The following is a 16,012-nucleotide window of genomic DNA, read 5'->3' on the forward strand; positions in this document are numbered from 1 at the left end:
GATCTGATCCGGGACCAGAGATACCGTGGCCTTTTCCAGAAGATTGCTCGCGTGTTGGAATTTTGCACCCGGGAAGCAATCTATCTGGAGGTCTGAATCATCATATTGAGGGAATCTAGACAGGTTAGAGTCGCCAATTATGACCATTTTCTTTTTAATCGTTAAGCTCCAGTCTATGAATTTTCTATTTGTGATAATGTGAAGTAGCGGGCGGTTCAGGGAGCTGGAATGCGGACTTTCGGGCGACGCTTGTAGCGTCACGGTCTGTAGCGCCGTTGTGGTCGCTGGAGGCAGCACCGTTTGTTGCTGTCGGTATGGGAATCGATGTCCGTTTCAGAGCACTGGGTTCACCCTGCTCAACCTGTCTTGGGTTAGGGTCTGACAGAGGGTCGAGTTCTTTAAGGAACAGCGACAGTGGAGAAGGTATTTTCTCTGGGGTCGATGGGTCGTCAGAAAATAACAACCTGTCACTTTGGGAAAGATTCGGAGACAATGGGCGAAGATATCGGGGGGAAGGGGAGTCGTGTGGGGTCCGGTCTTCCGCCATCAGACTCCGGTAAAGCCTCTTCACCTCGTGGAGTGGACGCCATATTGTTAACCCGTGGGTCCACTTCCGGAGGTGGGGAAATCTCAACAGAGAGTTCCGTCACGGGGTTCCTCCTCAAAAGACCAGTCCCCTCTGGCTGGAGGGGGTGTGACAGTGCGCTGTCGGGGGCAGAGAGTAGGAGAGGTTTGTATTGACACATTTTGGTGGCTAATATTCTGTCTTACAGGGTCAATGCCAACGGAGGGCTGGGCTGATGACGGCGGTTGAGTCTGCAGAGGAGCCCGACTGGTGGAAGCGATCACCCCGGCTTAAGTGCGAGGAGGTTCTCTCGCTGGAGGCTCTGCAACGACATTCTGTGCCGAAGTGCTGCTGGTTAGTGGAAGTTCCGCTGTGATGAGTGCTTCTGCCTGCTCAATGGCTTAAGCGCTAACTCTGCCTCTATAATTTCTATCCACCCAATGTGAGGCCACTTCAAAGGCTTCGGGCCAGTCATCTCGGCTGATTTTTTCTACAGTTAACTCGATAGTGGATTTGTAATGCTGTTCCAGAATCAACTGTGGGGTGTAGCACCAGTTTTTCGCATTGCCCTGCAACAATTGTGCCATGCGCTCATTGCTAAACGCTGGTCTCACTGTCTCAATGAGGAGGTCCGTCAGATCGGAGAAGGTGATAGGTAGATTATTCTCCACCTTTGTAGTGACATTCTCTAGATGGTGTATCAGACGGATGAGCTCGTAAAAAGGTTTGATGGTGTTTTTTAATTGTGGTGGTGCCGGTTTAAAATCTGGATTTTGTCTCAAATGTTTTTTTACGTTAAGACGCCCTTGTTTTGTCCCGTTTGTGTTTCTAGGTGGGGGGTATTGTCGATCCACGTTCCTATTGGTGAAATAGCGAGGAGTGTTAACCTGAGATGAAACAAAATCTCGAGTCCTACCACCATCATTGTGGAAGGAGACCGTTCTGGGTCTCTGGTGGTACTGGGCAAGGAAACGTGTGGGGGGGTCCAGTCCTGGACACCTCCCACGGGTTGGGTCCAGAAGCCTCTGGAAACCCATTGGAATTTGTGAAATTCCTGTTTTTGTATCTCTTCCCCCCTTTCTGTTTCTTATTTCTTTTCCAGGGACGGGACTGTGGAGCTGTGTCATATGGTCTCCTGTATGGGAAACTCCGCTCATTAACGTGAGGGCGTGTACGCAGGGGAGTAATTATAGTCTCTGAAATTCGGTGTGACACTAGTGTGTCTCACTTTGAGATGAGGTGTATTCCTCTGTCTCGAACGGCCCCGAAAAATATCCATGATAACACAATGTTGAACTTTTTTTTAGTGTTTTTATTGTGGGGTTTTTTTGTATTTTTTTTAGTTTTTTTGTTGAACCAGGAACAGTGAAATAAAATAAGAACAAATAAAATAAAACCAGATAAAAATGAAAAAAAGTGGCCAAATGTTCAAGTCCTTCGCGACGTTTCGGTATATCAATAATACCTTCTTCAGGCTTGACTTGAACTTTTATATATAACAAATAAACAAATGATAAAGATATATATGAAAGTGCAATATATATCTATATAAAGGCACACGCATAGGCTATAATATGCATAGATTATACTATGTGTATATATAAATATATATCTATTATTCAACATATCTTTAGGGTTAGGGTTAGGTTAGTGGATTAGGGAAGAAACATGACTGGAGGCTAACATTAGTTGTTTTCATGCCTTTGCATAATATTGCACCATTTCATGCTTATCATCTTCAGAAAGATGTTTCTTCCTCCTCATATCGCATGAGAACCGGGACTTGCTTTATAATGGTAACCTCTTTAGAAAGGCTTTCCCCTTACCTAAGAAGACCTTTGGAACGAGTGTATAAATGGAGATGGTCAAACATTCTTTTGTATATACTTTGCATCTTGTCTATTGATAACTGAAAACTATTCATGCCATTATGAATGTGAAAAAAGTGAAACTGTGTGTGTGTGTGTATGTGTTGCTGGTCACACACAGTGCAGTGAAAGAGCAGAAAGTTCAGCTGTGGTCAGATAAGACTTCCTCTATTTTCAACGGTTTAAAACAACCGGCACAGTTATTAGTAAAAGTACTGACGCAAACATAGAAATGCAGACGTTAGTGGCTTGGTGTAGAAATGTTGTGTTGCATGTTGTGTCCACGTGTAAGATGTCTGCTTTCCCTGCCATCTGTATCAGTCCTAAATGTTATGAGCGCTTATTAAACGGCAAGATGCTAAAGGTCAGTGGCCTCTCGCCCATCGAAGGGTTAACGGTGTTGGCCAGTACCAGCTATAGCCTGTAGCATCCCTTGGGCTAGCTAGCCCTCTGGCTCACAAACTGGTCATGACTTGTGATAGAATAGTCAAGTCACCTTTTTTTATATAGCGCTTTTTACAATACAGAGTGTTTCAAAGCAGCTTTACAGAGATAACAGGAAAAAAAGTATACTATGGAAGTCAATGGTACTAAAAACTGTCTGGTTACTGACATTCTTCTAAATATCTTCCTTTCTGTTCACCAGAAGAAAGAAATGCATACAGGTTTGAAACAACATGAGGGTGAGTATATGATGACAGAATTTTCATTTTAGAGTGGAGTATCCCTTTAAGCTTGTGCTCCTGCCGCCGGTATGTAGGCCACGTCTCGCCTCCATATAGCAGGACGGAGAGCACACAGGACTCATATATGCGCACCTTTACTCTGAGAGAAAGGTGGCTGTTGTTCCAGACACGAGATTGAAGCCCAAAGGTTGTTGAGGCACGGCCGATCCTGGTATACGGTTCAGCATCGAGGCTGTTGTTTGCTGTCAAGAATGAGCCAAGACGACAAAGGTGAAAAAAGGCGACAGTGGCAAGGAACCCTAACTCCGTCAGGAGACTGCTGCCGCATTTACTGAAGACGAGTAACCAGTGATTCACTTGTGCCTAGATAAAGAGCATTACAGTAGTCTAACCGTTTTGAAACACAGGCATGCAGAACAATCTCCAAATCCTTGTGTAAAAGGATGGGTTTCAGTTTAGCCAATTTTCTCAACTGAAAAAAAGATGATTTCACAACGCTGTTAACTTGACGATCAAAGCGTATTTCAGAATCGAAAAATACACCAAAGTACTTCACATAACTATGCAGATTATTGGACGATAGTCCACAATTTCCAGCCAGACCATTCCCAAGGTGTTTGTTCCCAAACATAATAACAAAAAAAAATGTATTAGCTAGCCATCCATTTACCTCAGTCAAGCACAAAGTAGTAAAATATGTACAGCCATCACACTCCAGAGTAAAGTACAGTTGTAGATCATCAGCATACAAGTGATAGTTAATATTATCTTTGAAGATGGACCCCAGGGGTAACATGTATAACGAAAACAGAGTCAGACCAAGGACTGATCCCTAAGGAACCTCCCAATAAATAGGTATGCGGAGACATGATTTCCAGTTTAGACAGAGCATGTGCTGTCATGCAAATAAGAGGAAAGCCACTTACCAACAACAACATCAACAACAAACTTTATTTCTAAAGCACATTTAAAAACAACCATGTTGACCAAAGTGCTGTACATTAACATGAAACAGTAAATAGACAGGATACAACACCAGACATTTACAACAATTTCTCATGCCGGATTAAAAGCCAAGGAATAAAAATGTGTTTTAAGTCGCGATTTAAAAACCGAAAGGCTGGGGGCCAATCTCACATGAAGAGGCAATTTATTCCACAGTCTTGGGGCTGCGACTGAGAAAGCTCGATCCCCTCTGCCCTTAAGCCGTGTTTTAGGGACAACAAGAAGAGACTGGTTTGCAGACCTTAAAGACCTTGAAGGAGCATGTGGCTTCAACAAAGCAGTAATATAGACTGGAGCTAGTCCATGAAGGGCTTAAAAGACAAACAATAGAATCTTAAAATGAATCCTAAAGTTAACAGGGAGCAGTGAAGAGAGGCAAGAACTAATATGATCTTTCGAGTTCCAGTCAGGAGACGAGCGGCAGCATTTTGCACCAGTTGTAGACGAGACAGGGAGGCCTGGCTAATGTTACGGCGTCCAGTCTCCCATCATTTAGCCACGGTTCTATTTTAACTTTTTGTCAACTCTTTTTAAAAGGTGCAACATTATCCAAGATCTCAGAGCAAACATGATTAAAAGAATGGAGGCTGATAACAGAGTTGCAGAAGTAAAATTAAACCTAATTAACCTTTTTAAATCTCTTCTTCAATATTTGCTCTGGGTACTGTGGTCCTGACTCAAGCGCCGGTCCTAAGTTATGGAATAATTTACCGCTTGCTATCCACTTGAACGCTTTGAAAACGGATTTAAAAAGCACTTGTATATCTTGCTGTGTGATTCTGACCCAGAAGTAACTAAATATTAATTCTAAGTTGTTGTGTTTTGTATTCTCCTTGTTAGGTTTTCTTGTTTGCTTTGTAAAGCACTGTGGGCTGCGCTTGAGGCAGTGGAAATGTGCTTTATAAAAAACTAAACTTAATGAAGGTATATATGAATATGCCCCCCCCCCCCACCCCGATGCCACTGCCAAAGACAAACCAAGTTGCTCAACATTTTGCAATGATATTGCAAGGAATGAACAAAGGCAAATTCAAAGATTAAATGTCAGTGTCATGAAACATTGCAACCAATCAGAAACTTCAGTTTAAAGACTTTCCTTATTTGTACAAAGGAAGGTATTAATTTTTAGATTGGGTGTCATTACAGTGACGAAAATGAATACATTACAAGGAAGTTATAAAATCCTTGGGTTCTTCTGCTCTTGTCCTCTTCTTGTTCAGGTCATTCTGAAAGCTACAAGGTCCTTGTTTTGGCAAAAACCTGGTAATAAAACTTTATAGATCTTTGCTACGTAGTATTTAATTAAAATGTATTTCATTGTTTTGGTAATTTCCATGACATAAACTGCTCTCTTTTTACAATCAATCTAGTTACAACAGTTGTTGCAATTCTTACATCACTAGCATTGTGATTTCTCTTACAGAAAGAGGTGAGCATCTCTTACTCTCTCTGGACTTGGGGATATTCTTTGGTGGTCTCATGTTTTTATTTTCTCTTAAAAATCACTGTCCATTACTTTGCAGAACAGCCATGGTGATCTACACAGTGACGGTGTACACAGGAAAGGGTCTTCTGGCGGGCACCACTAGCCGGATCTCCATCCAGCTGCGCGGCGCTGAGGCTGAGAGCGAGGAACAGAGTCTAAACCACATTCAGGGGTTATGGCAAGCATCGGTAAGGGCATCAAACCAACAGGAAGGAGTTTTAGACTAAAAACCATCAGTCAACGCTATTTAATGAAAGATATTTAATGAAAGATATTTGAAAGAGTAGTGATAAATATATATATTTTTAATTTACCTTAAAATTATCTTCCCATATGAACGATGGCGTATTAGGGACATTTGTTGGTAAAAAAATAAATAAAAAAAAACATACAGAAACGTATAGTCACAACATTGCAGGAAAAAACTCGGAATTAAAAGTAGAATATTATAAAGTCACAAATTTGAGAGAGAATAAAACCCTCAGAAAACTAGTGTGAAGGACCCACATTGCTCCACACGGCTGTACTTATCACACCATAACCGGGAATCCCTCACGCACTGAGTGGCTGTCTAACATGCTCTGCCAGTGACAAAGACTAGCTAGGCCATTACAGTCATAGCGGATTATCATGAATATCCAAAGCAAAACAGTGTCAGTCGATTAACTGGGCAGGCTATCGGCTGTTTCTTCCGTTCACAGCTTGCCTCAGCCATTGAGAAATAGGTTCTCCGTGACCTTTGCCCCTGCGCACCTCTGGATCAGCCGTCGGGAAGCGGCTCTGTATCACCTTCAGGATGGGCAAAGTCAAGCACTGCGGTTATAGTAATTCAATTAACGTTTATTTACATAACGCTTTTCACAATACACATCATTTCAAAGCATCTTAACAGAAAGTGCATGAGTCCACATTACAATTTACAGTGATCTGTTATCAGAGGAACCTGTCTAAGTCAAGTAGAAATGTAAATATACAAAGTCACAGTTAGCTAAAAATTTATTAATTTAAACAATGTAATAATTTAATGCAGATATTATGAGCTCATTGAAGTAATGAATATTTGTTTGTAACCAAATGATTATGATATTTAGCAAATATAGCATTGGAGAGTGTTGTCTTCGCAGTCTCTCCTCAGGTGTATGGCATCTGAAGTCTTCATTATAGACTGGGTCCAAACTCTTACCTCAGGATGGGCATCCGAAGATAAAACACTGAAGCAAAATAGAAAATAATTAGCATAGCTGCTGTTCATGGCATTGGATAATCATGTGTATTTGATCTGATATAACTCTATAAGTGTAGGAGATGCATTATGTGAATGCTAGTTAAAGAGATGTGTCTTTAATCTTTTAAACTGGGAGAGTGAGTCTGAGTCCAGGAAGACTATTCCAGAGTTTAGGAGACGAATGTGGAAACACTCTCCCTCCTTCAGTGGACTTAGATGTTCTAGGTACTACCAGAAGCCCAGAGTGTTGTGTGATGGATAGTACGGTGATAGAAGATTAGTTAAATACACAAGAGCTAAACCATTTAGGCATTGTAGGCCAGTAGCAATACTTTGTAATTAATACAGAACCTAATAGGTAACCACTGGCATTTTGGACTAACTGTAGCTTGTTTATTGAGGATGCAGGACAACTAGCTAGTAAAGCATTACAGTAATCTAGTCTCGAGGTCATGATTGCATGATCTAACTTTTCTGCATCCGAAACAAGAGCATGTTCTGGAGCTTAGCGATGTTTTGGAAGAAGGCAGTTTTCGTGACATATAAAATATGATTTTCGAAAGACAAGTTGTTGTCTAATATAACGCCCAGGTCTTTAACTGTAGAGGATGGAGTTACAGTAGATCCTTCCAAATGAATTTTTATATAGCAATATTTTATATTTTTAACGCATTCTGTCAACTTAGACAATTTAGAGAATTCATCTGGTCGTAATGAACTATACTATAACTGAGTATCATCGGCATAACAGTGGGATTCTGAGCACGACTGTATATTGAGAGTAGCAGAGGGCCTAACACAGAGCCTTGAGGCACTCCATCATTTACTGACATTATCTTAGATTGTTCCTCATTAAGGTACACAAAATGGTGACGGTCTGATAGATACGATCTAAACCACCTTAATGCCTGTCTCTGAATACCAGTGTAATTCTGTAATCGATCTATGTGTATTTTATGATGTGTCAAAGAGTAAAACTCCTATAGAGATATAGCAAAAAAGAGCCTAACTGAGCGGACACGACTTTTTCTAGTATTTTAGACATAAATGGAAGATTTGAAATGGGTCTGTAATTTGCTAATTCATTTGGATCTGTGATTTCTTAATGAGAGGCTTAATAACTGCCAGCTTGAACGTCCTAGAGATAAAGACAAGTTAACTTCCGCTACAGGTAACACTTCTTTCAGTAGTTTAGTAGGTATTGGATCTAATAAACATGTTGTTGGTTTAGATGCAATGATAAGTTTATTTAGGCAAGGCAAGGCAAGTTTATTTCTATAGCACATTTCGTACACAATGGTAATTCAAATTGCTTTACATAAAAGAAAGTAAAATAATCATGAAGAAAAATAATAACAAAAATAAAACAAGTAATTTTAAAACTTTTAAAATGATTAAAACATTTAAAAACAGTTAGAAAATGATTTTACATAAAAATAATAATAATAAAACATAAAACATTGAAAATATAGTGCAATCAGTTCGGACATTTCACACTGCTCATTCAACAAATGCACAGCTAAAAAGATGAGTTTTGAGTCTAGATTTAAATGTAACTAGTGTTTTAGCACATCTGATCTCTTCTGGAAGCTGATTCCAACTGCGGGCGGCATAAAAACTAAAGGAGGACTCCCCTTGTTTTGTGTGAACCCTAGGTATTTCTAACTGACTTGATCCTAGTGATCTGAGTGCTCTGTTAGGTTTATATTCAGTGAACATATCTGCAATATATTTCGGTCCTAGGTCATTTAGTGACTTATATATGAGTAAAAGTACTTTAAAATCAATCCTAAATGTAACTGGAAGCCAGTGTAAGGACCTGAGGACTGGTGTGATATGCTCAGATTTTCTGGTTCTAGTCAGAATCCTGGCAGCAGCGTTCTGGATGAGCTGCAGCTGTCTAATGGTCTTTTTGGGAAGGCCAGTGAGGAGCCCTTTACAATAGTCCACCCTGCTGGTGATAAAGGCATGAACAAGTTTCTCCAAGTCTTGACTGGAAACAAAACATCTAATTCTTGCAATGTTTTTTTAAATGATAGTATGCTGATTTAGTTACTGCTTTGACATGACTACTGAAACTAAGGTCTGTCTCCAGAATCACACCAAGATTCCTGACTTGATTTTTAGTTGTTTGACCCCTAGAGTCAAGGTATGCATTCACCCTGAACACTTCATCTTTGTTTCCAAATGCAATGACTTCAGTTTTTTCCTTGTTTAACTGAAGATAGTTCTGGCACATCCAATTATTAATTTCATCAATGCATTGGCAGAGGGAGTCAATGGGGCTGTGGTCATTTGGAGATAGGGCTAGGTAAATCTGGGTATCATCAGCATAGCTGTGATAGGCAATTTGGTTATTTCTCATTATTTGACTTAGTGGAAGCATATACAGGCTAAACAAGAGCGGTGCAAGAATTGACCCTTGTGGGACTCCGCATGTCATGGACGTCCACTTAGAAGGGAGAGGCTATTATGTGAGTCTAGGAGAGCATAAGTCTAAGTATGAACTGAACCATTTGAGTACCATCCCAGAAAGCCCGACCCAGTTTTCCAGTCTCTCTAGTAGTATGTTATGATCGACAGTGTCAAACGCAGCACTGAGATCTAGCAATACCAGCACCGATATTTTGCCAGAGTCACAATTTAAGTGAATATCATTTATTATCTTAAGGAATGCTGTCTCTGTGCTGTGATGCGGTCGGAAACCAGATTGAAAATTGTCCAGGTATCCATTTGAGTTTAAGTATTTGTTCAGCTGATTAAAAACTACCTTTTCTATAATTTTGCCTATAAAAGGAAGATTAGATATTGGTCTAAAATTGCTCAAAATTGTGTTATCAAGATTGGTCTTTTTCAGGAGGGGCTTTACAACTGCAGTTTTTAGGGAGTTTGGAAATGTCCCAGAAAGAAGTGAGGCATTCACCACTTCTAAGAGATCTGCTTTTAAGCAGTCAAGCACACTTTTGAAAAAAGATGTGGGAAGTGTGTCAAGACAACAGGTTGATGATTTTAGTTGCTGCACTATGTCTTCCAGAATTTTGCTATCATTTTTTTCAAAAATAGACATAGTATCTTTTTGATATTGTGGCCGAATCTGTCTGACCTCTGCATTACTTGAGGATGTGCTAATCGCCTTCCTGATATTTATGATCTTCTCAGAAAAGAAAGAAGCAAACTCATTGCATTTTCTGTCTGAGAGCATATCACTGGGAATCTGACTTGGGGGGTTTGTCAGTCTCTCAACAGTGGCAAAAAGAGTACGAGTGTTATTTAAGTTACTGTTTATAAGGTTTGAGAAGAAGTTCTGTCTAGCTGTGGCTAGTTTCACATTAAAAGCATGAAGGCTCTCTTTATAGATGCTATAGTGAATTTCGAGTTTCGTCTTCCTCCACATCCGCTCGGCTTTTCTGCATTGTCTTTTCATAGTCTGAACTGCTGTTGATCTTCTCCAAACTGATTTCTGTCTGTTTGTTTTCTTACTGACTATTATTGGAGCAATATCATCAATAACATTCTTAACTTTTGAGTTGAAGGAATCAAGGAGAGTATCAACAGAGTCTGCTGAAATGCTTGGTGTTAAAGATATAGCCTCCATAAATAGTATGCTTGTGTTCTCGTTTATGCATCTCCTTCTGACAGAGACAGATCTAGATTCAGTGGTAGCAGAGATCAATATATCAAAGAAAATACAGAAGTGATCAGATAGTGCTACGTCCTTAATAACAACGGATGAAATGTTTAGACCCCTACTGATGATTAGATCCAGAGTGTGTCCACCTTTGTGTGTGGGTCCATGCACATGCTGAGTCAAGTCAAAGGTGTTTAGAACCGTTATCATTTCTTTTGTAGTTTTGTTTTCTGCATTATCTATGTGAATATTAAAATCCCCTGCAATTGCAAAACAGTCAAACTCTGAGGAAATTATTGATAACATTTCTGTGACCTCTTCAACATAGCTCTTCCCGTCCTATAGTTGTAAAGCGCCGTAGTAGTTCTTGAGGGGCGATAATTGAGACTGAATCAAGATGCTGTTAAAGGTTGTACATTTACATTTGTATTTCTATTGCATTCGATTTTCTCATTGAATAAATTCATAAAGTCCTTACTACTAAACTGTAATGGAATAATTTGTTTAGGTGATGTCTGTTTAGTGTTAATCTCGTCACTGTACAAAATAAAAATCTTATATCTTAGGTTATTTTCCATTAGTTTGCGGAGATTCTCGGCCCTGGCTGCTTTTAAAGCCTTTTTATAATGGGAAGTGCTGTCTTTCACGCGATCCTAAAGACCTCTAGGTGAGTTTGTTTCCGCTTGCGCTCTAGATTACGAGTTTCTCTCTTGATGGCGTGAGTAATACTGCTCTACCACGGTGCAGTACTCTTCCCTCTAACCCTTTCTAATCTGATCGGTTCAACAGTTTCTAATGTACTAGAGAAAAGGTTGCTAATACTGCTAGTCATTTCCTCTACTTCGTGTGTGTGTGTGTGTGGCAGGTTATTTGTGAATCTATCGAGAGTGTTTGGGAGAATTGTTAGCGCGGCGCGACATGGCAGATTTCAGCAGTATGCAGTGTGCAAGTTACAAGGTAGTGATCAGTGACATCATCACTTTGCGGTTGAATATCTATATTAATAGGATTGGTTCCATGTGATATAATTATATCTAGTGTATATGATTAAAATGATGGGTGGGTCTAGTGACATTTTGCTTGACCCCAAATTAATTTAGTAAATCTGTAAACGCAGCCCCTAACGCATAATTTGTGTTATCTACGTGAATGTTAAAATCTCCAACAATGCTTTATTGACGTTGACCAATAGATCTGAGAGAATCCGCAAACTCTGTTCTGCAATCTTCTAGGGCCCTGGAGGTGTGTATATGGCAGCAAAGGCAAGAGGAGGGATTGTTTTTCTTATATCTGAGAGCGTAACATTTACCACAAGCACTTCAAATGAGCTAAACCTGTGTCCTGTTTTCCTGTAATATTAAGAATATCTCTGTAGATTGTTGTTATTACTGTGATTATAATTGTTGTTATTGGCCAGGAAAGTTTCCTATAACGTGTGTCTGTGGGATCTGGCGTCTGTGGTGTGATGAGGTAGGCGACATCCTCACAATATAAAGAGATGTGGTTCCTATTTTTCAGAGTTTATTCTTCACATTTGGGACTTTATAAATCACAGAATATTCTTCTTTTTTAGTGCAATCTTTTTTTTCATGCAAACTTGTGGTTTTATAATCACAGAATATATGTTTCTTCATGGAAATTCTGAATTTCTTCTCTGAATTTTAACGCACTCCGCCAACAGCATATTATTATTTTTATTAACCTACAATGGCCCGTAATACGCCACATCTGTCTGTGCAGGAGCGAGCATTTAAGATACACTGTAAAGCGTCTCTGGGAGAGCTCATAGCGGTCAAGCTTTACTCCAAGCCGTTTATGGGTCTACTTTACAACCAGTGGTTCTGCGATAAGATCTCGGTCAACACGCCCGAAGGAGACGAGGTCCTGTTTCCCTGTTACTGCTGGCTGGACTGCAACGAGATGCTCGTCTTACGGCCTGCTAAAGGTAGGCCCTCCCATTTACACACACACACACATGTACACGCACACACACGCGCACACACGCGCACGCACACACACACACACGCACGCACACACACGCGCACGCACACACACACACACACACACACACACGTGTATTGCTGAATAATAACATTTGTGTCTTCATATGATGCAGTGTCAGATGCTCTAATAACAAGATGTACTGTAGTTTGATTTTTTATGTATCTTAAGTATGGGTTAGCTATAGGTTAATGATACCATCAGCCTTTTTAAAATAAAGCACATTTGAAATCAAATTAAAGTGTCTATGATAAACATTTTTTTACATGGATGACAAGTCATTTATCTATGATCAAGAAACGATATATACAAAATATACTGTAGCCTACTTTTTATTTCGGTTGCAAACATAAACAAATTTAGATTTTGAATTAATGTTGTCATTTGCATTTCAGCTTCACTTGTGTTCCAGGACACCAACCCGATATCCCAGAGGCAGAGGATGAGGCAGCTGGAGGAGCAGCAGAAGCTATTTAGGTTTGTCGTGTGTGAGAGTGAAGTGTCTGCTTTATATTATAATAAATACACTGAAATTAAACCCCTTCCATTGATACACAGCTGAATATTCTCCCCCAGGTGGTGTGTGTACACGGAGGGCACGCCTCAGGTCATCGACTGCGACAATCCCCTCGCTCTGCCAGCTGAGGTCCGATTCTCTTTCACTAAAGAGGCCGAGTTTTACTCCGGTGCAGGAAAGCAGTGAGTGGACAAGCCATGTTCTAACCTAACCCTGTGGTGTTCATCTCTCACACACGACTCACACACACGGCTCACACACACGGCTCATAAACAACCCCATGTTCTCAAAGCCTAACCCTGTGGTGTTCAAAGAGCGTGTGTGTAACACCGGCATCCTGGCCAAACCTGCCCCGTGTTTGTGTTTGTGTGTGTGTGCCTGTGTGTGTGTGTGTGCGTGCACGTGTGTGTGTGTGTGCGTGTGGGACTTTCCATAGACGTAATGGTTTTTATACTGTACAAACTGTATATTCTATCCCCTTACACTAACCCTATCCCTAAACCTACCCATCACACACACACACGCACACACTAAATGGTGATCTGACAGAATGGATGTGAGGGACCAGCTTATACAGCAAGCACAAATGAGGATGATTAATCAAACACGGCTGAACCAGGTGGGCGAGGAGTTGGGCGAGGAGCTGGGCGAGGAGGTGGGGAGGAGGAGGGCGAGGAGGTGGGGGAGGAGGAGGGCGAGGAGGTGGGGGAGGAGGAGGGCGAGGTGGTGGGCGAGGAGGTGGGCGAGGAGGTGGGGAGGAGGGAGAGGAGGTGGGGAGGAGGAGGGCGAGGAGGTGGGCGAGGAGGTGGGGAGGAGGAGGGCGAGGAGCTGGGCGAGGAGGTGGGCGAGGAGGTGGGGAGGAGGTGGGCGAGGAGGTGGGCGAGGAGGTGGGGAGGAGGAGGGCGAGGAGCTGGGCGAGGAGGAGGGCGAGGAGCTGGGGAGGAGGTGGGCGAGGAGCTGGGCGAGGAGGGGGGCGAGGAGCTGGGCGAGGAGGTGGGCGAGGAGCTGGGCGAGGAGGTGGGCGAGGAGGTGGGGAGGAGGTGGGCGAGGAGCTGGGCGAGGAGCTGGGCGAGGAGGTGGGCGAGGAGGTGGGGGAGGAGGAGGGCGAGGAGGTGGGGGAGGAGGAGGGCGAGGAGGTGGGGGAGGAGGAGGGCGAGGTGGTGGGCGAGGAGGTGGGCGAGGAGGTGGGGAGGAGGGAGAGGAGGTGGGGAGGAGGAGGGCGAGGAGGTGGGCGAGGAGGTGGGGAGGAGGGAGAGGAGGTGGGGAGGAGGAGGGCGAGGAGGTGGGCGAGGAGGTGGGGAGGAGGAGGGCGAGGAGCTGGGCGAGGAGGTGGGCGAGGAGGTGGGGAGGAGGTGGGCGAGGAGGTGGGGGAGGAGGTGGGCGAGGAGGTGGGGGAGGAGGTGGGCGAGGAGGTGGGGGAGGAGGAGGGCGAGGAGGTGGGGGAGGAGGAGGGCGAGGAGGTGGGCGAGGAGGTGGGGAGGAGGGAGTGGAGGTGGGGAGGAGGAGGGCGAGGAGGTGGGCGAGGAGGTGGGGAGGAGGTGGGCGAGGAGCTGGGCGAGGAGCTGGGCGAGGAGCTGGGCGAGGAGGTGGGGAGGAGGTGGGCGAGGAGGTGGGGAGGAGGTGGGCGAGGAGCTGGGCGAGGAGGTGGGCGAGGAGGTGGGGAGGAGGTGGGCGAGGAGCTGGGCGAGGAGCTGGGCGAGGAAGTTCGGCCCGAGCCAGAACAGGTTATTTAGGGTCTCATCGTCTTTGAAAAAAGAAAATAAAAGATGAATCTCCTGAGCCTGGATGATTGCATCCGGGTTCCATGGGCACAAGCACCACAGGAGAGATAAGTTATATTGGTGACTTAGAGGTAATGTTAGATTACTTTGGAGTATGCTTTATTCAAAAATGAACTGCAATTATTTTTCAGGGATTAGCCATATATACTAAGCTAAAAGTAGGCTACCCAATGTAATGGTAACTCCAGAGTCGCATTTAGAGAGTTTATCAGTAGTGAGCCCACAACAGCAAGCTTAACTATTTCACCATTATTATTAGGGCAATGGACCGTATCAACATTTTCTGTTTGTAGGTTAGCCTAAATATGGTGTGTTTTTTAGTTATAGATTGCACTGGTGAAAATGCTGAATATTTATAGCTAAATTTAATTTTAAGTATGCATTAGTTAAAACTGAACTGTGGTGATTTAATAACATGATTCATGGATTTTCAGTGTATTTTGCATGGAAGTAGATTGTATTCACAAAATAGCTTTGTCTTCTCGAAGACAAATAATATAATATCTAATAGTAACTACAAAGATGCTAACAACTAAAGCTAGGATGGACCATAGGTAGTATATTAAGGCTAGTTACACTATTAATGTTTGCACTATGTACCTGTGTATTCTTTTTTGTGCAGGTTAGCTGCTCTGAAGCTAACTGGATTAGCTAACTGCAGAAAATCGTGGGAAAGCATCAGCCAACTGGAAGGAATCATTTGTGAAAACAGAGTGAAAACCATTGGTACTCATCTTAAATGAATGAACGGTTCAAAATGACTGTATTACAAATAAAGTACTGTCTGTACTGTAGCATATGTTCTGACACAGCATGCTTTGCAGAATACATTCAGAAGCACTGGGATGAGGACGAGTTCTTTGGCTACCAGTTTCTGAATGGCCTCAATCCCATGATGGTCCAGCGCTGCTCAAATCTGCCTGAGAATTTCCCCGTCACAGAAGACATGGTCAAAAACAGCCTAAGAGGCAGCAGCTTGCAGCAGGAGATGAAGGTACGCTACTTGCTACTGGCAATAATTTGGTCTGGATTGCTTTGGTTTTGCCTAATTTCCTGGTTTTCTTCATTATTTGGTGTGATCCACCCCCATACCCAGAAAGGGAACATCTTCTTGTCTGACTATAAGATGTTGGATGGGCTGGTGGGAAATGTTGTCAGTGGCAGGCAGCAGTATCTCACAGCTCCCCTGGTCCTGCTGTACTGCAACCCTCACAGCATGATGCTGCCCATCGCCATTCAGGTGCGTATCT

The 16,012-nt window shown here is 42.6% G+C and overlaps 1 protein-coding gene across 1 annotated transcript in view; it reads left to right on the top strand.

Moving 5' to 3' along the window:
* Positions 1-5,281: 5,281 nt before the first annotated feature.
* Positions 5,282-16,012, top strand: part of LOC128013818 (hydroperoxide isomerase ALOXE3) — a 50,162-nt gene continuing 39,431 nt past the window's right edge. Inside the window, exons 1-9 of the mRNA XM_052596991.1 lie at positions 5,282-5,387; positions 5,495-5,553; positions 5,648-5,798; positions 12,204-12,408; positions 12,860-12,941; positions 13,041-13,163; positions 15,385-15,488; positions 15,587-15,756; positions 15,859-16,002. Of these exons, the coding sequence (XP_052452951.1) occupies positions 5,655-5,798; positions 12,204-12,408; positions 12,860-12,941; positions 13,041-13,163; positions 15,385-15,488; positions 15,587-15,756; positions 15,859-16,002 (972 nt within the window). The 5' untranslated portion in view covers positions 5,282-5,387; positions 5,495-5,553; positions 5,648-5,654. The remainder of the gene's footprint in view (positions 5,388-5,494; positions 5,554-5,647; positions 5,799-12,203; positions 12,409-12,859; positions 12,942-13,040; positions 13,164-15,384; positions 15,489-15,586; positions 15,757-15,858; positions 16,003-16,012) is intronic.

Source organism: Carassius gibelio, chromosome B25 (genome assembly GCF_023724105.1).
Source record: "Carassius gibelio isolate Cgi1373 ecotype wild population from Czech Republic chromosome B25, carGib1.2-hapl.c, whole genome shotgun sequence".
Classification (NCBI taxonomy): Eukaryota; Metazoa; Chordata; class Actinopteri; order Cypriniformes; family Cyprinidae; genus Carassius; species Carassius gibelio.